Here is a 27,840-nt window from a genome sequence, read left to right on the forward strand (position 1 = left end):
CCTCCGCGGCACCTGGCCTCGGCCGAGCGAGGCAGTTTGGCCGGTGAGGGCAGCCTCAGCACGCCACCGGATGCGACTGCTGAACCTGTCGCTGCTGTCCCCGCCGCCCCGCGCGCTGTGACCCACGACCCCAGATCCTTTTGGCTCGGCCCGCGCGCCCCAGGTCCGGTCTGGGCGGCGCGACGGGAGGATGAGCGGCGGGCGGCGGAAGGAGGAGCCGCCTCAGCCGCAACTGGCCAACGGGGCCCTCAAAGTCTCTGTCTGGAGTAAGGTGCTGCGAAGCGACGCGGCCTGGGAGGACAAGGTGCGATGGGACCTGGGGGGACTTGGGGACAAATGACAGGCCCGAGCCTGCGCCAGTCCCCTTCCGGGCGCGGCCGAGACTCTCGCGTGGTAGGGCGCGTGGCGTCAGGGTGTAGGGGAGAACTTGGCGGGCCCGGGCCTGACAGCCGGGGTCGGGGCTCACCGCCGAGTGGCCTAAGGGTGAAGCCGCCTAGATCACGCGGGAAGCGGCGAGAAGGGGGTAGAGGTTGCCACTCGCGGGCGAGGCGTGTGCTTGAACAGCGAGAGCTGAATTCGACCTCCGCCTTTTACTCCCAGTAGGACTTTCGCTAAGAGACTTACTTCCGGATTAATTACTTAACACAGTTGTTAGCATGAACAGTAACGGTAGCGGGTTTTTGCTGTGTGCTTTCTGTGGGTCTGGTGCTCTCCATGCATTCTCTCACTCAATTCTCAGAACAACTGTGAAGTGAGGTACCGTGGTACATTAAAGCATTAACCACAGGCTCACTAAAGGTGAACTGCCATTGCATTATTGTTCAATGACGAAAAACCCAATTCTTTAACAGGTGGGAGAATTGAGAGGTAATACTGAGACCACCTTTGCAAGATAAGTGTAGAAACCACCAAACGTGTTAGGATTGGTTGTGGCTTCAGTATGTACTTACTGGTCACAGGCATTCAGCCCTGCTCCATGATCTGGAAGGGACCACCACAAACAAATTAATTCCAGTCGGCCAGAAAAAAATGTTATATTTGCAGTCTTTCCTTTGTTTTTCTGGACTGATGCAGTTTTCCTTGCCAGAAGGGTTTTCCTTTCTGGGGTTCCCTTAAGGCGGGGGGGGGGGATGGGAGGCACTTCCGGAAGGTGCCCTTGTCCTGCTGCCAGCCCTGCCCAGCTCTTGTAAAACCTTTCTGATTTGCTGTGTCATTTCTTTCTTTCCTTGTATGAAGACTAGTTTATGCAATCTAGGGCAGGTCAGAAACCTGAGTCGTCCATGTCCTTGTATGAAAATTAGATAATGCTGGCACCTGCCTCTAGCACTTTAATTCTATACTAAATATATCACTTTTTAAGCATGTTTTAGTATAAGAGGTGGAGCTTCAAGAACCACATACCATTGCTCTGGGGGAAAATTTCCCAGAAAGATGTGTTTAGTAGAAAGCTTTTCTGTTCTTCACTTATTATGGGAGGCTCTCTTGTGGCACCCACTCCAGATAATGCATGTATTCTCTTTCTTTTCTATAGGATGAATTTTTAGATGTGATCTACTGGTTTCGACAGATCATTGCTGTGATCCTAGGTGTCATTTGGGGAGTGTTACCTTTGCGAGGTTTCTTGGGAATAGCAGGGTAAGTCTTGGGTGTCTTGCTCTTTCAGCTTACCTTCCCCCCCGCCCCAAATAGACTTTGTTTTCCTCTTAAGGAAAAGGCCATTGCTACTTTTTAAGATAATGATTTTTTTTTTTTTTTAATGACTGTGTGTGTGAGTGTGTATAAAATGACTAAAGCAAAAAAGTGGCCCTTTTTTTGGTAACACTCCTGGGTCTGGTGTGGTGCTCCTCAGTTCAGCAGGCCTAGAAGCATCTGCGATTAGGCATTTTACCTGTCTGAAGGTGGACCAGTTCATTCATTCATGAGTCCATAGTGACCTCATGCAAGAGGTTGCTTGTTGGTGTTCTGGTGTGACTTTTGTTTATACCTATGGAAGTTTGGGAAGTAGGGGAGCTTCTGTAATTGATGACCACTCCTTTGTGCCTGGTATTCTAGATGTCCTGAATCTTGGCTTTGGCAGAAGCTGTTTCAGATCTCTACATTTTGAAGGCAGTGAAAAAGAAGATTCATCTGTGCACCTCTTACTGTGATTTTGTTGCTAGTGGCAGCATAGTTGACATCATCCCCTGGTCATGGCTCAGCTTGTTAAAAAGCCACAGAAAGTGAGTCCTCATGCCCACCAAATCGAATTAAAAGGATGTGTGGGAGTTGTCTTAAGATGGGAATTGTAGACAAGCTATAGTGGAGATGGACAGTTTCACACAGGGAATACAAACTCTCCCCTCACCCATAGAAATCACACTGACTGTTTTAGAGGGCATCACATCTCTTCTTCCTTTTCCCTAGGCCAAAATGGGTGAAACAGATTTCAAACTCATTTGAATTCCTTATTTTCTCGGAAGATAATGCAAAAGGAATGTATAGTCCCTGCTCCTAACTAAAAAGGTTTCGATATATGACATTGAGCATTTGTCCAAGGAAACCAGTAAGAGTTTGACAGAGTGACTTTGACAGAGTGGACACTTGATGAGGACTGGTTAAGGGTGATGAAACACAGGACCTGGGGTTCACAGAGGTCTTCCCAGGTTGGAGGTGGTATCTAGATATATTTTTAGAATGTTGGTCACCACCCCATTTGAGCTTCCTGTGAAAGAAAAGGCAGGTAAGAGGAAAATGCCAGAGAAAGGCAATCTAAAGGTAGGAGGGAATCTTTCGTCTTCTCAAGGCCACCTTTCTAGAAGAGGGTAACATTGGTTCAGACTCCCTGCACTGTCTTGTAGAATTCCTAAGGGGTTTGTCTGAAGTCACCCAATCTGGGAATAATGTAGCAAAGATTAGAGCTAGTCTAGTATCTTTCCCACTGTGGCAGATGAGTTAAGCTGCCCAAATGGACTTTTTTTTTTTTAACTTGATAGAATGCTCTGGATTCAAGTTCCAGCTCTGCGACTGTTAAGCTACATAATTTTGGGCTTACCTCTCTGAGACTGTTTCCTCATCATTAAAATGTGGGCCAAAAAAGTGCCTTCCTCATGAGATTGATGTTTGAATTAAATGAGATAATGCAAATAGATTGCTAAATGTAGTGCTTAGTACATCATGGGTACCCCATAAATAGTTTACTGCAATCATCAGATGATTAGCTTTACAAGAAGTGGTAAAATATGGCTGTTGAGAAAACAGGAAACATGGTGTTTTGGAGTGAATTGACCTTGGAGTGGCTGGCTTGCCCACGGTGCTGCTTTGCACACTGCCTGTTTTCTGGGGTTCGTCTCACACTGACCTGCCAGGGCCAGTTGCTCTCACTCCAAATGAATCCCTTTCCTCTTTTGGTTGGCACATTTCCCCTGCTCTTGGAAAGGGGCCAAGGACATTGGTTTTTCCACACACATCCCCTCTCCATCTGCCTGACCCAGATGCCTGGGTTTAGGTGTGGGGCTGCTCTGGTACTCAGTTCTGGTGAGTCTCTTCTCCTCGCTTCTTGCCTTAACTGCTCTCTGTCTGGTTTTGACCAGTTTGGCTTCTTGTTTCTGTTGTGGCCACCAGTTAGGGCCTGTTGAGGTAAAACCGTTTTCTTCAAGTCTGTGTTTTGCGAGAACTGAGTGATGGTTCTGCTCTGCATGCTGAGGTTTTGCATTATCGGAGAGGGGCACTGTCCATCCCTTCCTGCCTCTTTCTGTCATAGAGCTTGGCACATGATTAATAGATGTTCTGATGAATGCTTGTTAAAATTTTTTAAATAATAATAATAAAAAAATAAAATAAAAATAAAAATAAAAAACTGAAACAAATTCCCATCTACCTTTAAAAGCAGCTTTGTTACACACCACTGTTGTGTAGGCTTCCAGCCCCATAGTCAGAATACTTTGTTAGAGGTTCATTATTTTATCAAAATCATGTTTGGAGTTTTTTAGGGTAGAATTTTAAAAAACCCATTTGAGAGGCAGTCTTTTTAATAGCTCCCCCAACCCACCCAAGTCCAGCACATTCATTTCTTTGTCTGCATATTTACTGTGTAGTTCTCTTCCTTATTAACAGTATAAAGTTTATGCCTGTCCTTAAAGCTCAGTTTGAAGCCCTTCTAGTGCTTTCCCAGTCCCTTCCTCTTGACCACCAAATATTTAATGCCTTTGTTTCTGTGACTTCACTTTCTACTTAGTAACTCTTAGAAGGCAGGACTCATGTCAGCCCTTTCTCTCTTCCTGTCATGCCATATCTCCTCTTTCCCTTGTATTTCCCTATTTCATCTACCTAAGCAGCCACTTTACACCTGATAGTCTCTAGTCATCTCTAGCCCTGTCACCTGACCCCCAGAGTAACATTTCTAAGTCCTTTTAGTAGTCTGTCTAGAACCACTAACTCAGCCTGTCCAAAATGAAACCCTTGCCAGATCGAGATGGCTAGGTTGGTGAGGTGGCTTGGTTGGCTGGGTCCCAAGATTTCAGACAGAAGATAAGGATATGGCCACAACATGGCCAAGCCAGGGACTGTATTTCATACAAAATCCAAGAAAAACCTTCTGTTCTTCCTGAGTCCCTTCTTGTGTAACTGGAACCATTAAACTCCCAAGTCCTTAAGCTTGAAGCCTTTTGGAAACTCTTGCCCCACCCTTCCTTCAGCCATTTTCCTAGTCCCTATCCTCAACTTTGTGCTCGTGTCCTGGAACGTGGTACAGGGTCTAAACCAGTCTCTCAGCTCCTGCTCCTTTCAGTCATGAGAAAGCCCATACTCACTACTCACAAACTAGACTGCCTGATGTATGCAAACCCTTATCATCCCCCCCTTGCTCAGGGGTCTGCCAGCACCCCTTCAATGATGTATACTCAGTGTCATCTTACTGTTCTGCCCTGCGCCAGCCCACACTTCATCCTTAGGAGGAACTGCTCTGTGTTTTTCTACCATAGCCTTCAGAGGGGTTGTGGCCTAAGACATACAGTCCCCATTTAGATTAGATGCTAACTGGAAAGATTACTTATAAAGTCTCAATCACTTTATGAAAATTACTTCTACGTGATAGCACTACCAAGAGATCAGTAGAGTGGATTATGTTACTGCTCACTGCATTCTAGTTCCTGTATCAGTTAAATAATGCATGGGGGGGTGGTCAGAGACCTTCATGGAGGTGCTCACGTACCTCTGGTTTCAATTCCACTCTCCCTGTTGTTTTTAGCTCCTAATAGCTGAGGGCAGAACTGTGATGTTTGCCTCTGTGTCGAGTGCAGTAGCAGACAGTGGACATCCAGAAATTATCTCCCATCAGGAATTATGCAGGGCTCCATTAGCATGCCTTTGCTCACTCAGCTAGGCCATGAAGCAGCAGCTTAACGTGTTTGTCCCATTAACCCCCTCACCCCAGCCGGAGCTACTTGGAGGCCTGTGTCAGGTACTGGTCCTGTTTGGAATGGTTCAGTAGCCATCCTGCCTTATTTCAAGGGGGCTTGGAGAACTTAAATGTGCTTTTAAAATTGTTAAAATTTTTTTTACTCTTGCTGGGCAACTCAAGAGTTGCTCCTTCTTTAAGTCTGTAACTCAGCCAAGTGGGCAGCTCCTGAAGGGCCTAAACATTTTCCTGTATCATTTCACCTCCCTCCATAATACACTTACCTGTGCAAATGATTGCCTTGATAGAGCCAGACCATTGTTGAGGGGAGTTCGGAGTCTTCTGTGCTTATGTTCATGATTGGTGCTTCTCCTCTCCAGATTCTGCCTGATCAATGCAGGAGTCCTGTACCTCTACTTCAGCAACTACCTACAGATAGATGAGGAAGAATATGGTGGCACATGGGAGCTCACAAAAGAAGGGTTTATGACATCTTTTGCCTTGTTCATGGTACGTGTAGCTGATAGTTTTACAGTAAATCCTGTAGTTTCAGGAGGGGTCAGTTGCTCAAGGGGAGCCCACTGGCTGCATTACTGTGTGTTTGGGGTACCATTTTTCAAAAGGCTCTTGAGGCTGGAGGGCATGTCCTCTCCCCAGTCAGCATTGTCGCAGATGATGTGGTGTGGTACACTGCAGTCTCCTGTGTGCAAATCCAGGGCCCATCATCTTCTACATCTCATTCCCAACTCTGACCGCATATTAGAAACTGGGGAACATTTAAAAATACATTCACAGCATTATTCATAATAGCTGGAAAGTGAGGACAACTGTTCCTTGATGAATGGGTAAATAAAGTGTTGTATATCTATACAGAATATTATTTGGCCATATACAGAAATAAAGTACTTATGCCTGCTACACCATGGATAAACTTTGAAAACATTACGTTAAATGAAAGAAGCCAGACACAGAAGAACACACCGTGTGTTTCCATTTATGTGAAATGTCCAGAATAGGCAAATCTGTACAAGACAAAAAGTAGATTCATGATTGCAGTGGCTTGGGAGCTGGAGGGGGGAAGGGAAGTGATCGATAACTGATAAGGGAACAAATTTTAAGGGTGAGGAAAATGTTCCAGAATCAGTGGTGTTTGCACAACTTTATGAATATACTAAAAATATGTGAATTGTACACTTCAAAGGGGTGAAGTTTATGGAATTTATGTTTCTTTTTTCAGTTTCTTTTTTTATTAACATTTCATTGATACAGTCTTATGAAGGGTTCACATGAGCAACATTGTGCTCACTACGTTCACCCATATTATCGAGTCCCCCTCCGCCCCACACCCACTACAGTCACTGTCCCTCAGCGTAGCAAGATGCTACAGAGTCACTACTTGTCTGCCTTGTATCTGTTATTTTTTTTAAAAAATAGAGCCTAGCCCAGAACAATAAAAATCTGTAGGAGGTGGCACTTCGGTATCTCTCTGTATATATTTGTCTCAGGAGATTGCAATGGGCAGCCAGTTTGAGAAGCTCTGCTTTATTTGATGTGAAGCTGAGAGGATATGGTGGTTTCACTTTCACGCTGGTTGCTAATCCTAACAATTAATTGGCATTGTTGTCTGCTTTCCCTGTATCATTTCCACATGTGTGACTCCACTCCCTGGTGCTCCACAGCTGTATGGTAGGGGGAGAGGCTTGTCCAGGATGCCTTTGGGAACACAGGTGGGAAATCCTGGGCTTTGTTAGAGACAACCTGATTTTGGTGAAATTATTTAGGCTACCAAGCAGATTATTCTTTGGATAGCCCCTGAGAAGCCCACTGTGTACACATTGTTATCTGACATTTTTGTTTTGTGGGATAGGGTGTTAAACAGGTGACCTATGAACATTGCTTGTCTCCTCTCTAGGTCATTTGGATCATCTTTTACACTGCCATCCACTATGACTGATGGTGTATAGCTCACTGTCTGGTCCAAAGGACCCTCTTAGTTACAGCACAGAAACATGATTGTAGGGGCATCCCAGCCACGTGGAACCTGGAAGACCCATGTTTCCTGGACCAAGAATCATTATGTTGGGCATGTTTTCTGCAAGGGTTGTGACCTAAAACTTTTTAAAGAACAATCTACCTTTTGGGGAAGCATTTCTGAATTGTCCATCACCAACTTTTCTTCTTGGATATCATCATGAAACACCTCTCTGCTGACTGGAGCTGTCATTTAATTTGCTGCACCTCTGGATCTGGATGAAATATTAAATTGTCTTCCTCACTTCTCCACCAGGTGTACAGTTTTTAAACTATCAGTGGCATTTCAAGTCTCCTGAAAACAGTATGGCAGTTATGTCCGTAGCACAGTACAGGCAGCATCGAATAACAGTTCCCGTTGTAGAATGTTTTCAGATACTTGAATAAATCGATCTTTAATTGAGAACCTGTTGATGATGCTTGGTAAAGCCTTTCCCACCTCACCTCGAGCCTCAGAACCCAGTCTGCCCTTCCCTGTCCCTCTTCCCTCTTCCCTCTTCCCTCTTCTTCCTCTCCCTGGGCAGCTCCAGGTAGGGCCCTTTCCCTTAATGAGCAGCAGGGAAATCAAGGGCTGGAGTTGGTGTGGTCTGTGGCCTTGGCTTTGTGGAGAGAGGGCTCACCACCTTCTGATGCCCCTGCCCAGTGAGACGTATGACTCACCTAACTGCAGTGTGCTAGGCTCAGGTGTCATTTTGCATTTGGCCACAAGATGGCAAGGCCACTGTAGCCAGGAAAGCTTGTCTACATTCAGATGATAAGCCATAAAGTGAAGTAAGAGGTCTGAGAGCTGGGACTTTCCAGAGAAGGGGCTTAAAGGAAATATTTGAGGACCTTGGCTGTCGGAAGTGCCCTTTGCTCTGAGGGGTCAGGTAGACAGCCCGGGTTCTGCTGCTGTGGTGAGCCAGCTGTCCCATCTGCTTTCCTGTCCCTTTGAGAACACATCCTATTCTGAGGGAGACTTATAAATTTTCTTAAAATGCTGTTTTTTTTTCCTTGATACTAGTGGTTGGTTGTACCTTGTGGTGGGGTGGTGGGGTGTAGAATGGGACTCAGCAGGCAGAGGAGAAGATAGTCCTGGAAATCCCAAGCTAAGGAACCAAGTGGGTCAGACCCCAGAGGAGGTTTAGTTTCTTTCTGGAGCCCTGGCCCCATTCAACTGATCTGTAGTTGAGCCAGAGGTTGCAGGGGGTGGGATCACAGCACCGGCACGAGGTTAACTTCTTAGGGCTGAAAAAGGAAGGAGCAGAGGCTACAAGTGGGATCCTGCATGGCCTCTGTGTCCCAGCCCTCCCCGCCTCAGTGTACAGCCTTGCCTCGGGTTCCCAGCCAGGCTCAGCTGAGTTGGGTTCTAGGTACTACAGCCTTGGTTCCCCTCTCGGCCTCTGCTTTGAGCCTTGGCATCATCCAAGGAGATGTCTCCAGTCAGGCTGATGTAGGAGCTGATGGCTTCCCGGAGCCCCTCGCTGAGGAGGGCTGCCTCCCCCGTTGCAGGTGCCTCAGAGAACAGGAGAGAGCTGTGGAGAGGGGGCAAAAATGGGGCAAGGTGCCCATCCCCCTGCACTCACCACACACATCACTGTTCTCAAAAACTGATGAAAAATTCACAGTGGCTCCCCATTCCCTGTCATATCAAGCCCCAGCTTGACATCTCCATTCAGGACTGGTGCTGTTGGGCCCCTTCTTGTCTGGCCTGCCTTCCCTCCTGGCCACCTTGGTGTCCAAGTGTGCCCTATATTCATGCTACTTTCTCCTCCCTACCAGTCCACCTACCAACCTGCTGAGCCTGGGCTGGCCTCCAGGAGTTGTCAGTGCTCACTGGCCCCCGTGGGTCCCTGAACAGGCCCATTCTGGGGTTTGGGTGCTCAGGGGTGGGTCCTGTCCCTTGTTCCGCCTTCATGTTCCAGTGGTCCCCTCACCTGTCCAGCTCTTCCCAGTTGAGGGGTGTCCTCTGCACAGTTGCAGGTAGGGGTAAGGCCTTGCCAGGCAGTAGACCAGCCCTCTGCAGGGCACAGGGCTCCTTGAGGAGGCAGCAGATGTCCTCAGCCAGCTCTGAAGAAGAGACAGACCCTTGGCACAGCTGACTCCAGCCCTGCTCTTCTCCCCAACCACCCCCACCCTTACCCTGACCGCTTTCCAGATTTGGCAGGTGGGTGCATGGTCAGAAAAGAGTGATGGCATGAGTCTGGAGCTATTGATCTAGAGGCTGAGATGCAGTCCGAGGTCATTCTGGGCAAGGTTTTGCGAGACTCAGTTTGCTGTGTGATATGGGTAAGGTGACAGACCTCTTTGAGCCCCAGTTTCTGACAAGGAAAATGCTTTGGAAAGAAGCAAGCTAAGGAGTGCTCAGTCTCGACTTGTCTGTCAGTATCTACTATGTGGAATGACCCTCTGGAAAACCCCTGATCAGTTTTTCCAAGAGTGGTCTTTCCTCTCCACCCCTTTGCCAGGATGCCCTAGTAACTGCATCTTCTGGTGCCTGTTACAGGACAAGCACCAGAAAAATGCTGACAATCAGTTGAATTAGACAACAGCAATAGTTCTCGGCCTAGTTCCTGTGGAGAGAACTCTGCCTGCTGTTTGGGGCTTTAGCTCAGAACCACAGTGGTGGGCGAGGCCTGTGTTCACACAGATTTATATGGCCCTATCAGGGCAGAGTATGAAGACAGAGCTCCCAATCTACATTTCTTGGCACAAGGACTGGCATGAAGAGAGAGGAGGCCCTCTTCTGTCTATCTATATTCTCCAGAAGGTAAAGTACCCAAGGGCACAACTGTCTGTCCCCCAAGACCCCACATTCCAGTATACTCTAATGGCAGCAAGGAAAGGCCATACCAGAATAATGGTCCACCAGGGCCTGGAGTGAGGGGAAAGTGAGGCGCGGTGAGATGTACAACCAGCCATTGTCAAGGCGCTGGATCCTGTAGTGTCTGATTCGGTCCCAGGATGTAGGGCGGCTGAGGCGGACCGACAGGGAGTAACAGCCTGGGGAGAACAGCCGAGGGCGAGACTGAGGTCCTGCTGGGACCCAGCCCAGCCCAGGTTGGGAGAAGGAAGAGATGAAGTAGCTGTGGAGCATGGCCACAGGCCCAGACCGAAGGGAAGCAGACAGGGGAGGGACAAGGACTTAAGTCTCTTGGTCATAAGTGACAACACATTCATAAGAGAGAGGATTTTCATGAGGATTAAATGAGATCATGACACAGTGCTCAGAAGAGGGCCTGGTGCAGTTCATGTGAATATTAAGTGTTGGCTGTTACTATAAAGACTCAAGCGACAGAAGTGTCAGAATGTGAAAATGTGTCATGTCAGCAAGGAAACTGAGGAGGAGGAACTCACCCTGCTGGTGGGAAGATAAATTAGCACAAGCCACTTTGCAAACAGCATTAACTAGTGAAATTCAAACGTGCACATACCTCACAAACCCAGATGTTCTATCCCAACATGTTACCTGTACCATCTAACAAGAATATTCATAGCAGCCCAAAACTTGAAAAGCCCAAAGCTGCTAACAGCCCATAGGCACTCAATAGAATAGGAGAGTATAGAATAACACTATACAGCAGGAAAATGTAACTATTACACACATAAACATAGATAAATCTTGAAAATAACGAGCAGAAACAACAAGTCACAAAAGCATACATTCGGCACTATTCTATTTAAAGTTCAAAGGCAGATAAGACTATATTGCATTAGAGATACATATACGGCATATAGCTATGAGGAAAAGTAACTGAATCATTAACACAGTGAAGCATGCACAAGGCTTCAAAGGACTGTTACTGTGTAAGTTTTTAATAGTCTTTAACCTATACATACATATTATATATACTGATACATGACAATTTTTCCAGTTTTGCTTTTTTAATTTTTAAAGTTAACTTTGAGGGAAAATTTACATACAATAAAATGTACACATTCAAAATGTAATTTGATGGGTTTCAACCAGAATTTTTTAGTGTAGTTGATACACAATATTATATTGGTTTCACCAAAATTTTAATGAAAAAAACAAAACTGGCCAGAAGAGGAAAGCGCATGGCTGAAAAATGAATAGAGAATAAAAACCCTGTAAAATTGTTATAATACACAGGCCTCCAGTAGTAGTTTTCAGCAGAATGAAGATACATACGAGAGCATTTAAAACTGTAAAGTGGGATTCATTTAAGTCAACACTTCATAAAAGCCAAATGGGAAGAGAGTGCTTAGTGTACTAATAGTAATAATCTAATACTATCATCTAATGACCTAAAGTTATCTGTAGCTTTCATTTATTGATTGCTTACTATGTGCTTTATATGGCTTATCTAATTCTTAAAACCACACTATGAGGTAGGTATAGCTATTCCTAATTTATAAATGAGTACACTATGGCAAAGAGAACCTGGAAAAGGAGGCAGTGACCTTGTACTTGACCTTCCCCTGTGGAATGCCAACAAAAAGCAAGAGTGTATTTCCCCAGCCACAGGCACTGCTCCATTTTAAGCAGCATTTACTTTGAGGAAGTGCTCTAAACACTAAATTTAAAAGGATTGAAATCATTAAAGGTACATTCTCTTACAACAACATAAATTATAAGTTAATAACAGTAATCTATATGGAAAATCCCTAAATACTTGGAAATAACCCAGGGATTGAAGAAGAAATCACAAGCAAAATTAGAAAATATTTTTAAATAATAAAACAAAAATTTGTGACATCAGCTAAATCAGTACTTAAAGGTACATTTGTAGTTTTAAAAGCTTACATTCAAAGAAAAAAAAGGTACAGAATAAATTAAGCTTCTACTTTAAGAAGCTAGAAAGGGAAGAGTAAATAGAAAGAAGGAAAGATAAAGCAAAAATAAATGGCATATAAAACAATAGAGAAACCAAATGCTGATTCTTTGAAAAGATCTATAAAATTTATAAACCTCAAACTAGACTAATCAAGAAAGGAAGAAAAAAACAAATTACCAATATCAGGAATGAAGAGAAGACATCGACATAGGTCCTACATACATTAAAAGGGTTATAAGGGCATATTATTAACAACTTTATGCCAGTCAATTCTACAACTTGGATGAAATGGACAAATTCCTTAAAAGACACAAATTACCAAAATTGACACAATGAATAGAAATTTTGAGTAGTCCTATATCTATTGCAGAAATTGAATCCATAATTTTAAAACTTCCACAAAGAAAACCCTGGGTTTTCTTTACTAATGAGTTCTATTAACTATGTACAGAAGAAATAATGCCAATTTCACATAAATTATTTAAGAAAGTAGAAGCAGAGGGGACACTTACCCACCATTTTTTGAGGCCAGTATTACCTTGCTATAAAAACTAGGAAAAATTATAAGAAAACTATAGACCAGTATCTTTCATATACCTAGACATAAAAAATCCTTAACAAACTGTTCACAAAAATTGAATCCAGTCATGTATAAAAAGTATAATGCATTATGACCTAATTGGCTGTATCCCAAAAATACAAGTTGATTTTTAAATTAAACAACATAATTCACTATATTAATAAAGGAGAAAAAGCATCACCTAAAGAATGCAGAAAAATCATTTAACACAATGCAACACTCATTATAAAAAACAAAAAATTATAAATACAAGGTATAATAGTTTCTTATTGGTGCTGTAACATTACCACAAATTTGGTGATTTAAAACAATACAAATTTGTTATCTCAATAGTTCTAAATGTCATAAATCTGAAATGGGTTTCACTGAACTAAAATCAAGGTGTCAGCCTACTTGTATTCTAGCTCATGGCCCCTTTCTGCCATCTTCAAAGCCAGCAGTGTGGCATCTTCTAATCCTCTCAAACTCTGACCCTCGTCATTTCACTGGGCTCATCTGGATGATCTGGCATAATCTCCCCATCTCAAAATCCTTAATTTAATCACAACCACAAACTCTTTTTTTCAATGCAAGGTAACATACAGGTTCCAGGGATAAGGAACAGCACATCTTTGGAGGGCTATTACCCGGCCTACAACAGAAAGGTGCTTCCTCTCAACCTGACATAGAGCATCTGTGAAAAATCTGTAAGTAACATCCTACTTAATGGGAAAGACTGCATTTTTTTCCTTCTAAGATTGGGAACAAAGCAAGAATGTTCTCCACTTTGACTCATTGTACTAGAGGTCCTAGCCAGTGCAATAAGGCAAGAAATACAAGGTGTATGAATTGGAAAATAAGTAGTTAAACTATATTGTTTATAGACAATGTGATCATATATGTAGAAAATCCTAAGGAATCTACAAAAAAAGCTACTAGAACTAATAAGTGAATTTAGCATTGCTACAGGATACAAAGTCAGTGTACTTTGAGAAGTGAGGAGTAGGGTCCTTGATCCCTTTTCTTGTTCTCTGCCTGATTCTGGAGGCCCCTTGAGCCCTATACCTCTAAGAAGAGTCTCTTCTGGAACTGTGCTGTGACCCTAAACAAGCTCTGTGGTTGGGAAAAGGCCAAATACTGAAAATAGGACCTGAAGGCCAACCAACCCAGCTGAGCTAAGTGCACAAGTCCCTACATCCTCTGCATGCATGGTTCCCTAGCCACCCCACCCTGGCCACTGTCACCACAGTTGCTAAAACCAGGAAGGGTAGCAACACTAAAGATCTGGTTGGTAGGCTCAGGGATTATAAGTAAGTTTTGTCAACCCCATGTGGGGTTGTCAGCCCCACTGTAGGATAGGTTGCCTACCTAGGCCATCTGTGACTGGCCCATGTGCCTGGTATCCCTCTGTTCCTTCTCACACATGCTCCAGCCAGTCCCAAACACCTACTCTCTCCCCCAGTTCCAGGACATCTCCTTTTTAACTCAGACTCCCTGGGTTCAAATCCTACACAAAGCCATGTACCATAACACCACTGCTGTCCCATGATCACTATCTGTGTCTGTAAAGCACATTATTTGACTTCTCAGACCTGTTTCTTTATCTGCAAAGGAGGATAACAATTGTCTCAGTCTCACCAGATCACCTCACAGATTCAGGTAGTGAAGCAGTTAAACAATTTGGCAGCAACTGGCATGTAGCAAACACCCAATAACCCTTATCAGGCCTCTGTCCTTCGCTCATGCTGTTCCTTTTATATGGAAGAGTATTCCACCTGAATAACTCCCAGCCTTCCTTTACAACTCAGTTCTGCTCAGGCAGCAACTCTCCAGAACACCTTCCCCATCTAGGAGAAGCCCCAGCTCTAGGCTTGCCCAGGCACGAGGGCTTTGTGGCTCTAAGGGACTTGCTCTGCCATTGTCTGTCCTTTAAGCATCCCCAACCATATAACCAATCATAAGCCTCCTGAGGGATGGTTCTGATTTATCCTCCCACCAGCATCCCATCTCAGAAAACAGCAGTGCTATTCATCCCCAAGGAAGTTCTTAATCCTCGAGGCATCCCTGATTGCTTCCATTTGCTCATATGTCACATTCAGCTGGACAGATAACCCTGCTGGCTACATTCAGAACATATCCAGAATCTGACCACTTCTCACCCGCAAGGAGCCTGCAACAACTTCCCATGTGGCTTCTCACTTCCGCCTTGTCCTGCCCCCAAATCTCACAGCAGCAGCAGATGAGGGACCTGGTCATGCTGTTCCCCTACTCAGAACCATCCCCTTTACACTTAAGGCAAATCCAAAGTCTTCACCTGGGAAGCCCTGAATGAACTGACTCCCAAGTGAGCTTGGATCTTCTCCAGGTACACTGCCTCCTGGAAGGGACGTGTCTACCTTGAGGCTTTTGTGTGCTGGCACATGTCCTATCACTCCATTCCTCCTATTGTACTTTACTGTTCCTCCATGGCACTTACCATTGACACGTTATTATTTATTTGTTCACTCTCCACTTTGCCAATTAGCTTATGAGCAAGGATTTTGCTTTGTTTACTGTTGATTCCTGGGTGCTTGGAACAGTGGCTGGCGCAGAGCTGCCATGCAATATCGATCTGTTGAATGAATGAATGAATCTTTTGATAAACACTGGGTGGAGCTGTGAATACAAGCAGTTTTGAGAAGTCCCTGTCACCATTTGCACTCCTGCTATCTGGGAGCACAGTGGCTTGTGGGGCAGTCTACCCTACCCCAGATCTTCATCCTCTGCCCTCCCTTCAATGTATGCTCACGCACCTCATGCACTCATCTTCCCATTCAGTAAACATCACTGAGCACTTACTACATGTCTGCACTGCACTAGGCCCAGACACAGGTAATCAGATCTTCATACTCTGGGGAAAGAAGTGCTGTCCTGGCACACTGCACAGCCAGAATTTTCCTTTATGGTCCTCATTTCAAATATTTAGTTCCTGTGCTCTTAGTCTACATACCCTGATTTTTTTTTTTTTTTTGTAGATAATTATTTTTTATTGAAGGGTAGTTGACACACAGTATTACATTAGTTTCAGGTGTACAACACAGTGATTCAACATTTATATACATGATAATTCTAGGTACCAGCTATCACCATACTAAGCTGTTACAATATTTTGACTATATTCCTTATGCTATACATTACATCCCGTACATACCCTGATTTTAAGAAATAAGTTTACTGCAGCTAAAGAAGAGGTCCTTTCAAGATGCTATGGGAATTGAGAGCCAAGAGTGACAAAGGCTGGGGAAATGACATTGCAATGAGCAGTGAAGGATGAGTGAGTTTGCCAAGTAGAGGAATGAAGTATATGGCTTTCCAGGCTGAGGGAGGACTGTGTGCAACGATGCAGCCGTGGAAAGAACAAGGTATGTTCTGGTTCATGGAGTGTTCTGGTGGGCAGTGGGCCACAAGGCAGGCTGTGGAAAGGAATGGTGGGAGCCATGGCTGGGTGCAGGGTCTGCAAGGAGACCCATCAGGGAACAGGCAAGGAAGGTATGAGGTCCGGATTCCAGAAAGCTCCATTAGGCTTAGCCATTGTCCCACCTTAGCCTGCAGGAACCTCTTGGGTCGGGCACCATGTTTTTCCCTGGTGTTTTGATGAGGTCAGAAAGAGAGATGGGTCCACAGTGGTATGAGGGATCAGATTAGGAGCTTTGTGTGGGAGGTGGACTTAGCAGGAACCTCCTGAACCTCCTCCATTGAGGCCTCTGAGAAGCTGATAGCCTTGGGGATGCTGTACCTTGGACCTTCCACTGTCTGCAGCCTGAGGACAGGAACCTTAGTTTGACGGGCCTGACTTGGAGGAGGTGCACAATAGGTGTTTCCCAACTGACAGAATGTACAGAGATGAATCCCTAGTGGCAAGAAGCATGTCTTGCTCATCAGTCTCTCTTACAAAGTCCAATTCAGGAAACACGTGATTGGACAGCAGGAAGCTTAGGGGGTGACACTGCTTGGGCCTGGCTTTGGAACTGACCTCTGGAGCAGTCCTGTGACCTCCACAAAGTCTTCAGTGCTCCTTCAAAGACCAAGGTTTTGGGTCTCACTTGGGCCCTGCCATGGTTCCCCCCAGGCCTAGTATTCAAACAGGTATGCCCGAGGGCCTCTAAGGAAGATGGGGGACTTCCCCTCCCCACCCCAGACTCTTTGAATAGTGTTCTGGGAGTTCACGGGCCCCAGGCCTCCCTCCGTGGTCCTCACACAGGCTCAAAGCCCATGTAGAATTCCCTTCCCAGGGGTATGTCTAGACCTCTGGCCTAAGAAAAGCTGATCCTCTGGCTGCCATCCAAAAGACAAACAACAACAAATGTTGGCGAGGCTGTGGAGAAAGGGGAACCCTCCTACACTGCTGGTGGGAATGTAAATTAGTTCAACCATTGTGGAAAGCAGTATGGAGGTACATCAAAATGCTGAAAACAGACTTACCATTTGACCCAGGAATTGCACTCCTGGGAATTTACCCTAAGAATGCAGCAATCAAGTATGAGAAAGACCAGTGTACCCCTATGTTTATCGCAGCACTATTTACAATAGCCAAGAATTGGAAGCAACCTAAATGTCCATCGATAGATGAATGGATAAAGAAGATGTGGTACATATACACAATGGAATACTACTCAGCCATAAGAAAAGGGCAAATCCAACCATTTGCAGCAACATGGATGGAGCTGGAGGGTATTATGCTCAGTGAAACAAGCCAAGCAGAGAAAGAGAAATACCAAATGATTTCACTCATCTGTGGAATATAAGAACAAAGGAAAAACTGAAGGAACAAAACAGCAACAGAATCACAGAACTCAAGAATGGACTAACAGGTACCAAAGGGAAAGGGACTGGGGAGGATGGGTGGGTAGGGAGGGATAAGGGGGGGCAGAAAAAGAGGGGTATTAAGATTAGCATCCATAGCGGGGTGGGAGAAAGGGGAGGGCTGTACAACACAGAGAAGACAAGTAGTGATTCTACAACAGTTTGCTACGCTGATGGACAGTGACTGTAAAGGAGTATATAGGGGGGACCTGGTATAGGGGAGAGCCTAGTAAACAAAGTATTCGTCATGTAAGTGTAGATTAATGATTAAAAAAAAAAAAAAAAAAAGCAGTTCCTATGTGGTGACCTCTAATGAGTTCTACACAATGATATAAAGGGCATATAAAAGTGTAGGCAAAGGGTCTGTTTGTATTTATACAGAGGATCAAAGCCTAATTTGGCTACCCCAAAGAACTAAGATACGATATGAAAAAGAACTTCCAACATCAGCACTCTCGGGAAGACTCATGACAGAAGATGATCAGCAAAAAAAAAAAAACTCCAACAAAGATCCACGCACTGTCACAGGTGTAGATGCACTCATCCCACCAGTTCCTGGACTTGCCATGGGAATGATGAAGGAGATATCTAAGCTGGCCTGTGCATACAGTAAAACAAAAATTGGACTGGATCTATACTGTTGGAACTCAACCAAGAATTAGGAGAAGTGCAAATTGTAGCACTCCAAAATCTTACAACCACAGACTATTTATCGTTAAAAGAACATATGGAATATGAACAGTCCCCAGGAATGGGTTGTTTTAATTTGTCTGATTTCTCTCAGACTGTTTAAGTTCAGTCGGACAATATCCACCATATCATAGATAAGTTTTCACAAATGCCTAAGGTGCCTAACTGGTTTTCTTGGTTTCACTGGAGATGGCTGGTAATTACAGGTATGCTTTGGTTAGGTAACTATATTCCTATTATGTTAATGTGTGTGCACAATTTAATTAGTAGTTTAAAACCTATCCATGCTGAAGTTACTCTACAAGAAGATATGTCAAAGAAATAATCAATCTTCCCATGTTTTCTTCCGCCTGCTACTTCTGTAGCTTTTCTTCTTCCTACCTAATCACAACCTTTAAATAGAACTCGTGCCACATGTCGAATTTACCGAGTATCATAATTCTTCCAAGTGGTAAAGACACCTCAAGACAAATGCTGGGCATAGAAGCCACAGGGCATAAATATGCAAAGAAGTAAAAAGCTAACCTTTTCAAACAGTAAGGCTTCTCTCTCACTTACCAACTTTACATTTCCCTGTATGGCCCCGGAAGATGACTGGTTAGCCAGAGACGGGTAAGATTCCTCAAGGGAGGAACAACCTAAGACAGGCACAGTCGCAGGGGGCCATGTGGTGAGAAAATGGGGAGCAGCAGAGGTGAGGCTTCGAACCTCCCCCCTCATGTTCTGAGAGAAATCTTCTGCATACATGGATGTTTATTGCCCTCGTCTAGCTCGGATTAACACATAGTCTACAGGCACACACCTGATCATCTACATTTGCTCTCTTACAACACTAAACTCTGTTTTCTACCTTTATCTCGTATCTACCTACTTCAGCATTTTATTAAAAATAATAATAAGAGAGAAATGTGGTATCCACATATAAATCAAGTTTAAAAATCAAATGAATATTCATATTTGAACTGACTGTGTATAGTTCATAATGCATGAACAAAACCGAAAGCTTCTGTGATGACTGCCCTTGCACTGTTCACCATGTAACTTATTCACTATGTAAGAATTTGTACTCCATGTAAGAATTTGTTCGTTGTGCATCAGAAGATTGGAGACTGACGAGAATTGGGCTTGGGGTGGATTGGTGATTGTGCATTGAGTATTGACCCCCCTATACAGAAATTTATTGTGGTTAACAACTATTTGATCAATAAATATGAGAGATGCCCTCATAAAATATATATATACATATATATATATATATATAAACACACTTCCAATTGTAAAATAAATAAGTAACCGGGATGTAATGTATAGCATAAGGAATATAGTCAAAATATTGTAACAACCTGGTATGGTGATACCTGGTACCTAGAATTATCATGTATATAAATGTTGAATCACTGTGTTGTACACCTGAAACTAATGTAATGCAATACTGTTGTCAACTACCCTTCAATAAAAAAAATAAAAATAAAAAAATAAAAATAAAAATAAAAATAAAAAAAAAAAAGAAAAGCTGATCCTCATGCCACTCAGTCCTAACAGTTAATTTCCATTATATACGACAGGATGCATTATGTAATTGCAAAAAAACATTTTCTCTTGCTACTTAATTCTAGGTTCCCTAGACTGGAACTGTGTTTTCAAACTTAAAAAAACATAAGAACCATCCTGACAGCTTGTTAAGGAAGCAGACTTCTGACCTCTACACAGAGTAGTCTGATTGGTAGGTCTGGGGTAGGGCCCAAGAATCTGCATTGTCAAGAAGTTCCCCTGACAATTCCTGTATACTACAGTCTGAGAACCAACATTCTGTGACATCACTCGGGCCCCTAGATCTGCAGTGTCAAACATTTTTTAAACCATAGTATATATACTGTGATCTGGGACGCACTTAAAATTACCTAAAATAAGAGTTTGATGGAGTATTTCCTCCATCCTCAGGGATGCACCCTGAGGTTTTCTGTTGTTTTTCATGCCACTCACTCACTGATCCAGATCCACTAAATCAAAGGGTGCCAACCTTGGATGTACATCAGAATCACCTGGGGGACTTTTATAGATTCCAGGGCCCAGGCCACACCCCTGATCAATTGACTGAGAAACTCTGGGAGTGGGGTGCAGGCATCAATAATTTATAAAGCTCCCCCAGATGATTCCAACATACAGGCAAGGTCTAGATGAGTTGTTCTCAAAGTGTGGTCCCCAGACCAGCAGCAGCACCTATGAACTTTCCGGAAAGGCAAATTCTCAGGCCCCAGCCCAGACCTAATGAATCAGAAAATACTGGGTAAAGGGCCAGTTCTTTGTTTTAACAAGCCTTCCAGGTAATTCTGATACCTGCCCAGGTTTGAGACCCACAAGTGTATAACCACTGAACAAACTGATTTCTTAGCTTGACAAATGTTTAAGTACTGAGGAAATGTGGCTTTTCCTGCAGAATTGGCAACTTTCTTCCTTGTTTGATAATGAGGGCTACATTCTGATTTATCTCCTTTTAGTGTTGGCTGTGGGGAAGCTCAGAGTCAAATCTAACTTTAATCTTAATAATTATGTGGATCCCTACGGAATCTTATCTGCTTTTTCCTTGATTTCTCAGCCAGTTCTTGTGTATGTGCCTTCTTTTAGGAAAGGGGCAGAGAGGCAGAAATGCTGATCACTAAGTTCTGGAGGCTGAAGCAGGCAGGAGAAGGGGTGGGGTGGATCAGCTGAGCATGGAGCGCTTCCTGTGGCTTCTCAAGCTCCCAGGGCCCAGTCTGCAGCACCTGCCTCAGGCAGTGCTGCCGCTGTGGTTTCCTGTTTGCAGTTGCTGTGCACACGCAGTCCTCCACCCCAGCCAGCCTTTGGGTGAAATGTTGATGCTACCTGGAAAAGGGCAGGGGGTGCTGGGGAGAGGTCAACCCAGGGAGCTTCTGAAGGAAGTTAGGGAGAGGCCCAACTTTTAGTGTTGGCTGTGGGGAAGACATGTTGGACAAGGCCCCAGGAGGAAGTGAGTAGAGAGCAAAGGACGCTGACCACCCAACACAGTTGTCAGGGTTCAAATGAGGGTGAGGACAGGATACTGGCCTGTACGCTGTGTATCTCCTCCCTAGTCTACCCCTGTGCTTGCAGTTCTACCATTATTGTCACATATGGGCCTGTCTTGGGTATCTGAAGTGAGATGAACCTCAGCTGGGTTTGAATCCCAGCTCTGCACTTATCAGCTTTCTCTTCAGGCAAATCATTTCTTCTAAGCCTCAGTTTCCTCATCTGTAAAATGGGGGCAATGGAAGTACGAGCCCCACAGGGTTGTTTGAAGGCCCTTAAAGGGCCTAACCTAAGTGTGGGCACTGCCACTCCTTCAACAACCCTCTCTGCCCCTGCTGAAAGGGACTTGAGGCAGCAGCTAAGAGACAGACTCTATCAACTCTGTGCTTTGTTTGCAAAGGTCCTGCACCTGACGTGGTTGGAGTCCCATGTAAATGTGCAGTGTGACATGTCCCTACCCCTTTTGGGCCTCCATTTTTCCATCTGTACAGCAGGGAAAGAATGATCATAGGATGACTTTAATGAGTTTTCTGGCTCTGAATGGCTAGTGACCCAAAGCACAGAGACTTTGTGAACTTGACAGTTTTTTGCCAAGCAATCAGGATTGTGTTGTGTCTTGGGAAGGGAGGAATCACTGTAAATCAGGGCAGGGAAATCCTATGACAATATGCTATTACAAGTCCCAGTTGCCAAAGCGTTGGCTGAGCCTGGATCCCCACTGTGGGCCTTTCACACCCACTCTGAGAAATGCAGGTGATTGCTTCATTACTGATGGGTTCTCAGGGCAGCAACATGGTGGACAGTCAGCCCAACTGTCTGTCCAAGGCCAGGTATTCCAGCCCTTCACATTTGACCTCCTGCCTCTACCCTCAACTCACATCACACTTGGCTCTTGGCATTCAAGGGACAAGCAAGCTTACCCACCTTTCCTGGTCTGGCTCTCGCGGATGAGGAAGGCTCCCCCGGGGTTTCCAGGCAGGAGCAGGAGCTCCTCAGCTTTCTCCCGGCTCAGGCCCTCATACAGCCACCTGGGAGAGCAGCAGAGAGGGGGACCGGGTCAGCCCAGCAGTGGGTGGGCTGACTCTCTCCTATCCTTGCCCAGCAGCCCAGCACAGCATGCTAGCCACTCACCTTTCCAAGAATTGCCCCTGTTCTCTCCTTAAAAAAAAAAACTTTAGTAAATACTCTATTTGAACATTTTAAAAGTTTAACTTTGTAGCCAAAAGGTGTGGTGATGAACATTCATTATCACTGAAATCTAACTCCCGTTGGAGCTTAATTGTAGATGGGAAGGTTAAACTGGAATGTTTAAGGCATTCTAAAATCTTGGAAAAAATCATGCAGCCTGCTGATCACCATACGTGGCTCCCAAGGCAGACCTTCTTCCAGCTACGCCTCAGTGTCTCTTTCACTGCTGGGGTTGATTACGCTGCTCCCACATTTTCCTCCCTCTTTCCCCTGATCCCTTACCTGTAGATGTCCATGAAGGACTTTACCTCAATAGAAAGTTCAGGGTAGTTTTGCAGGAATTATTTTGCTTACTAGTCTGTCAGCCCCCTGATGTTCCCAGAGCCATACATACCCTGTGGTCCCAGGCAAAGCCTACAGAAACTGATTTGATGGAAATGGCTGCCTCCCTGTCATTTTGTGAAATTCCACCCTCAAAGCCAGAGTTAGGGTTGAACTGATTCCAAGCAGATAAATTAGAGAAGCTGTGACTTGCTTGGTGCCAGCAGCAAACTTAGCCTAGTTTTATAGTAAATAAAACAGTTGTTCATATGACTTACAAAAATTGACAGTGTAAATGAAAGGGTGGTAAGGGAAAGGGACTCTTGGAGGTAGTGTTTCCTAGACTTAAACTTCCTTAAACAGCATGCATGCAAAACCTCTGACCCGCCACTAAGCCAGGAGACACATGGCCAAAGTGGACTTCACCAGGCCTGCACACCTCTGTGCAAGCTGATTCTAAGGGTGCCCACACTTGTGTCTCGGGATTCCTGTGTTACTTTCATCACCCAGACATACCATGAGCCTCAGCAGAGGAAGGCCATCCCATGCCGGAGCCGTACTTCTCAGAACTGGAGGGCGCTGACCCAGCCCACCTGGTGACACATTCCCGGGGCTGGGCTATTCAGGAAAACCCCACTGAAAGGCAGCTTGCTTCCTTTCTTATGACAGAATTTGCTGTGTGATTTCTTTCTTTCTTTTTTTTTAAATTTTGTTATCATTAATCTACAATTACATGAAGAACATTATGTTTACTAGGGTCCCCCCTTCACCAAGTCCCCCCTACAAACCCCATTACAGTCACTGTCCTGTGTGATTTCTTTTGTCACTCACTCTTGGCAAAAGATGGCTCACATTTTCTAAGAGACCTTGCATCCCCGTCTCAAGTCCTCCCTCGAAGGGCAGGCCCACGGAAGCTCGCCATGATGGGGGCACCACCCTTCCATCTTTGTGCCTCAGGACATTTATGCAGGCTGCTCGCATCTCCTGCAGGTCCTTTTCTGTATTCACCACCAGATTCCTGGCCATCTTGCAAAGCCCAGATGTGAACACTCTATGAGGGCTTCCCAAGGCCCCTCCTCTGGACTCCTAAGTCTTGCAGGCAGACTTGAGAGAGTTCGTTTTCTACTCCTTTTGAGGGCAGGGCCTGGGCCTGATTCTGCCCTGACCCCTGTCCACCTTGCTTAGCACAGCACTGGACATAAAGGACTGTGCTTGTGAGAAGAGAAAGCAGGAAGCTCCCCTAAGAAGGGCCTGTGGTGTGAACTCACCCATGAGAGATTTTGGCCACATGGATGCTGGGGATTCTGTACTCTCTTCCTGAGTCTTCTGACAGCACCGTCCACCAGTCTCCATCCCTGGGGAGAGAAAAGGAGGGGAGACTCCTCTTAGAAGGGCTAAGGCCCCAGAAACTGCTCATTTGGGATTCATAGGGATCCTGCTGCCACCTGTCCCACCTGAGTTTCCCAGGTTTCCTCGCATCTGCCAGTCCAGGTACCTTGTGGGTGGTGGATGACAAGATTCAGAGAGACCCCTACCAGGCCCCACTCCACCCATCACTTCTCCTTGCACATGTGGCAAGCTGCCTAAAATTCCACCATTAGGGCCACGTGTGAACTCAGAAGCAAAGGCCATGGTTTCCCCTGGCGGGGGGTCCTGGTGCAGAGGACCCGACCCAGTGCCCCTGGAAGGACTTACTCAGAGATGATGGTCAATGGCTCCCCGAGTCTCAGTGACAGCTCTGCATGCTCACCTACCGGGTAACTGCTCAGGGCCACGGCTGTGGCCTTGCTCCTCTCTGGACAAAGGACAGAGATGGTCACTCTTTCAGTCAGCCCTCCCTCCAGACACGAGGTCTTGAGGAGTCTGGGTTGCCACCATCAACCCTCCCACAGGCAAACTGGGAGCATGTCTGCTGGGATCCTGGGAGAACAACCCTGGACTCTGAAGATTTTCTAGAACTAGTGGTTACCAAAGGGGAGGGGTGTGGGAGGGAGAAGGGGACTGAGGGGTATTATGTTTAGTACACATGGTGTGGGGATCACAGGGAGAACAGTGTAGCACAGAGAAGGCCACACAGTAGATCTGCGGCACCTTGCTGCACTGATGGACAGTGCCTGCATTGGGCTATGGGTGGGGACCTGATAATATGGGTAAATGTAGTAATCAAATTGTTTTTTCATGTGAAACCTTCATAAGAGTGTATATCAATCATACCTTAGTAAAAAATTAAAATAAAAAAGATTTCCCAGCAGGGCTCTGCAAAGCCTCAGGGAAGGGTTGGTGTGGCAAGAGGAGCAGAGATCTTGGCTACAATCCCCTTTTATATACAGATCTTCACAGACTTTGATAAAGGGATTCTGCTGCTCAGCAAACTTAAAACCTGTAGCTCTGAGCAGCTATCAGCATGGATCTCTGAGCTCAGCTTCTGGAAGGTGCTGATGAGATGGGCAGTGGATGCACTATCAGGGCTGGGGCCCTAGAGGGGGTCGCTCAGGAGGAGGAGGATTCCTGGAGGGCCCATGAAATCACAGATGTGAACAGGCTTTGTAACTCTGGACTGCCCTGCACTTGGGCAGAGGGCTCTCCTGTGCTTTTCCAGAAGGGTGGCTGTAGGTCTGTGCTGCCCACTGAGAAGAGGTGCAGCTGTGCAGCCCACTGCGCCAGGCACCAGCAGGTGGGGCCCAGTCAAGTGCCCTGGCCTCACGTCTGCCACCTTTACTGAGTACCTGCTGCATGTTAGGCCCTGACAGTGCTGTGTGCATCCTCTCCACCCTCACAAGCCCAGCAGTCATCTCTAGTCATCCCTGTTACACAGCAAGGCAACCGAGGCTCAGCAGGGCACTCTACTGGGCATGAGGGCACAGCTATGCTTACTACCCTGTCCCTCACCTCCCAAGAGGCACTTGGGGTGGGTGATTGTCATGGCCACTCACAGCCCCAGGCTAGGGGACTGGGCTTCAGCAGCACATCCCCAAAAGGGCCCAGACTCCCCAAAGATTGACATTCAGAGGGTGTCACAGAACCAGAGAACCCCAAGCCACTGCCTCCACCCTGCACCGTCACACCAGGACTGGTCCTCAGGCAGCCATGAGGCTGTGAGGCCCAGATTGGAGCTCCTCCTGTCATTCTCTCTCCTTCTCTGAGCCATCTGCATCACAGGGCCTGGCCATCCCATGGTGAAGGGAAATGCCTGATGCCCCCAAAAATGATGCAAGCCAAGTCTTGCAGAGGACATCCTCCAACAAGGGTAGAACCAGGTGGCCTGGAAGGGCCCCTTCCCCTCCTGGAAGTCCTGGTCTTGCACCCTAGGAGCCACTGAGTTGCATATACCCCTTATTGAACCGTCCACCTGGCTGACTTGCCTTCATTCTTCACTCCCTGGATGAAATGGCCCTTCCTTAGGGAAGCCTTCTTTGATGAATCCTTTGGCACACAGTCCCTTAAAACACACAGTTACCCAAATTGAACACCATTGTATAACTGATTATGGGTTTAGCACCTGTCTCTGGAGCTTGACCGTCCCTGAAGGCAGGGACTATGCCTGTTTTGTACCCTGGTTCTGGCACAAGACCTGGCATGTGGTAGGGCCTTGGTAGATTTTGGATGGAGGCAAGGCTGATGAATAAACAAATGACTAATGAAAGGGACTGCCCAAAATCCACGCTCTTGCTGGGACCAGGGTCATCCTACCAAGAGAGGCCCATCCTTTTCCCTTAAGACCCCAGCGTGGGGGAACACATTTCCCCTCAGAGAGGGCCCCCAGGACACCTATCAGGGGAGTCAGCTCCCTCAGCAGCCTGGGCATGACTCAGAGCAGCACTGGGGCCACTGCCTGTGGCTAGACTCACAGGAAATGAGGTGCAGGTTTGTGTGGTTTCCAGGTCTCTTCCTGTGGGGCCTGCTGGGTGCAGACTGAGTGGCTAAAAGGAGGCAGCTGCCTCCCCAACAGAAATTCTTCAGGGCCCAGGGCTTCAATGCCTGGGGGGCCTGCGGCAGCTGGTAGATAAAGATATTGGGGTTAGGGGCTGAGGAGTCGGAGGAAAGCACCAGCCATTGTAGGGGAGTTTTCAGACTGGGGACAGTTCCTGCCCGAACATGGATATCCAGACATTTGGCTCCACAGTCCCCTAGTTCTGCTTCGGTGGGTGTCCATGCCCTTCCTCCTACAAGTGCTGCTTGGTTTAATCTTGTTATCTGTGATGATTCATTTTATGTGTCAGTGTGGCAAGCCCACAGTACCCAGAGATTTGGTCTAACAGCAGTCTAGATGTTGCCGTGAAGGTATTTCTTAGATGAGATTAACATTTAAGTCAGTGGACTTTGAATAAAGCAAATTACCCTCCATGATGTGGCAGGCCTCATCCAGGCAGATGAAGACCTTGAGAAAAAGACTGAGGTCCTTTGAGGAAGAGGAAATCCTGCAGCATCAACTCGTCCCTGAGTCTCCAGCCTGCCCGCCAGCCTCCACAGTTGCACGAGCCAATTTCTTAAAATAAATTCCGTGCCTGTGCCTACACACACACACACACACACACACACAATTGGTTCTGTTTCTCTGGAAAACCTGATGAATACATTATCTAACCCTAAAACAAGATGTGATTTGAGAAAGGATTTGTTGACTGTTTGGGGGAAAAAGGAACAAACCAGGGGCTGTAGTTTTGCCATCAAAATATTAGAATTCTAGGATATTTTGATTGTCCAACTGTCCTACACACTGGTAATTTTAGTCAGGATTATCTTTGAAAATCACAGTTATAGGTTCAGCAAATGTACTTGTATGTGCTAATTTTTTCCAATTACGATAGCTCTAGTTTTTGCTTCAAGTATTTCACAGCCCCTCTCAGGAGAAGAGAACACTGGAGCACCACTGCCCAGTAGAACTTCCTGTGACGATGGAAATGTTCCGTTATTGTGCTGTCCAATAAGGTAGCCACTAGCTACACATGGCTACTGAGCACTTGAAATGCAGCTAGTGTGACTGAGGAGCTGAATATTTAATTTTATTTCATTTTAAGTAATTTTAAATTCAA

The 27,840-nt window shown here is 45.7% G+C and overlaps 2 protein-coding genes across 3 annotated transcripts in view; one reads left to right on the forward strand and one right to left on the reverse strand.

Moving 5' to 3' along the window:
* RAB5IF (RAB5 interacting factor) lies at positions 1-7,811 on the forward strand. Its single transcript, XM_036902382.2, has 4 exons — positions 1-304; positions 1,532-1,635; positions 5,755-5,884; positions 7,287-7,811. Exons 1-4 carry the CDS (start codon positions 191-193, stop codon positions 7,326-7,328), a joined length of 390 nt encoding a protein of 129 aa, XP_036758277.1. The 5' UTR covers positions 1-190; the 3' UTR covers positions 7,329-7,811.
* The window catches only part of SLA2 (Src like adaptor 2), a 24,184-nt gene continuing 3,861 nt past the window's right edge, over positions 7,518-27,840 (reverse strand). For both annotated transcript variants that reach the window (XM_036902370.2, XM_057502969.1), the window contains exons 3-8: positions 24,503-24,602; positions 24,076-24,162; positions 22,223-22,326; positions 10,238-10,387; positions 9,322-9,454; positions 7,518-8,919 (exon numbers count right to left, since the gene is read on the reverse strand). In XM_036902370.2, the coding sequence (XP_036758265.1) occupies positions 8,754-8,919; positions 9,322-9,454; positions 10,238-10,387; positions 22,223-22,326; positions 24,076-24,162; positions 24,503-24,602 (740 nt within the window). In that variant the 3' untranslated portion in view covers positions 7,518-8,753. The remainder of the gene's footprint in view (positions 8,920-9,321; positions 9,455-10,237; positions 10,388-22,222; positions 22,327-24,075; positions 24,163-24,502; positions 24,603-27,840) is intronic.

This window comes from Manis pentadactyla, chromosome 5, assembly GCF_030020395.1.
Source record: "Manis pentadactyla isolate mManPen7 chromosome 5, mManPen7.hap1, whole genome shotgun sequence".
NCBI classification, from domain to species: domain Eukaryota; kingdom Metazoa; phylum Chordata; class Mammalia; order Pholidota; family Manidae; genus Manis; species Manis pentadactyla.

Excerpts from the sequence above, each read along its gene's own strand:
- RAB5IF (XM_036902382.2), top strand. The coding sequence starts at position 191 with ATGAGCGGCGGGCGGCGGAAGGAGGAGCCGCCTCAGCCGCAACTGGCC. Across the intron at positions 305-1,531 it reads ACGCGGCCTGGGAGGACAAG|GATGAATTTTTAGATGTGAT; the intron begins GTGCGATGGGAC and ends TCTTTTCTATAG. Across the intron at positions 5,885-7,286 it reads CATCTTTTGCCTTGTTCATG|GTCATTTGGATCATCTTTTA; the intron begins GTACGTGTAGCT and ends TCTCCTCTCTAG.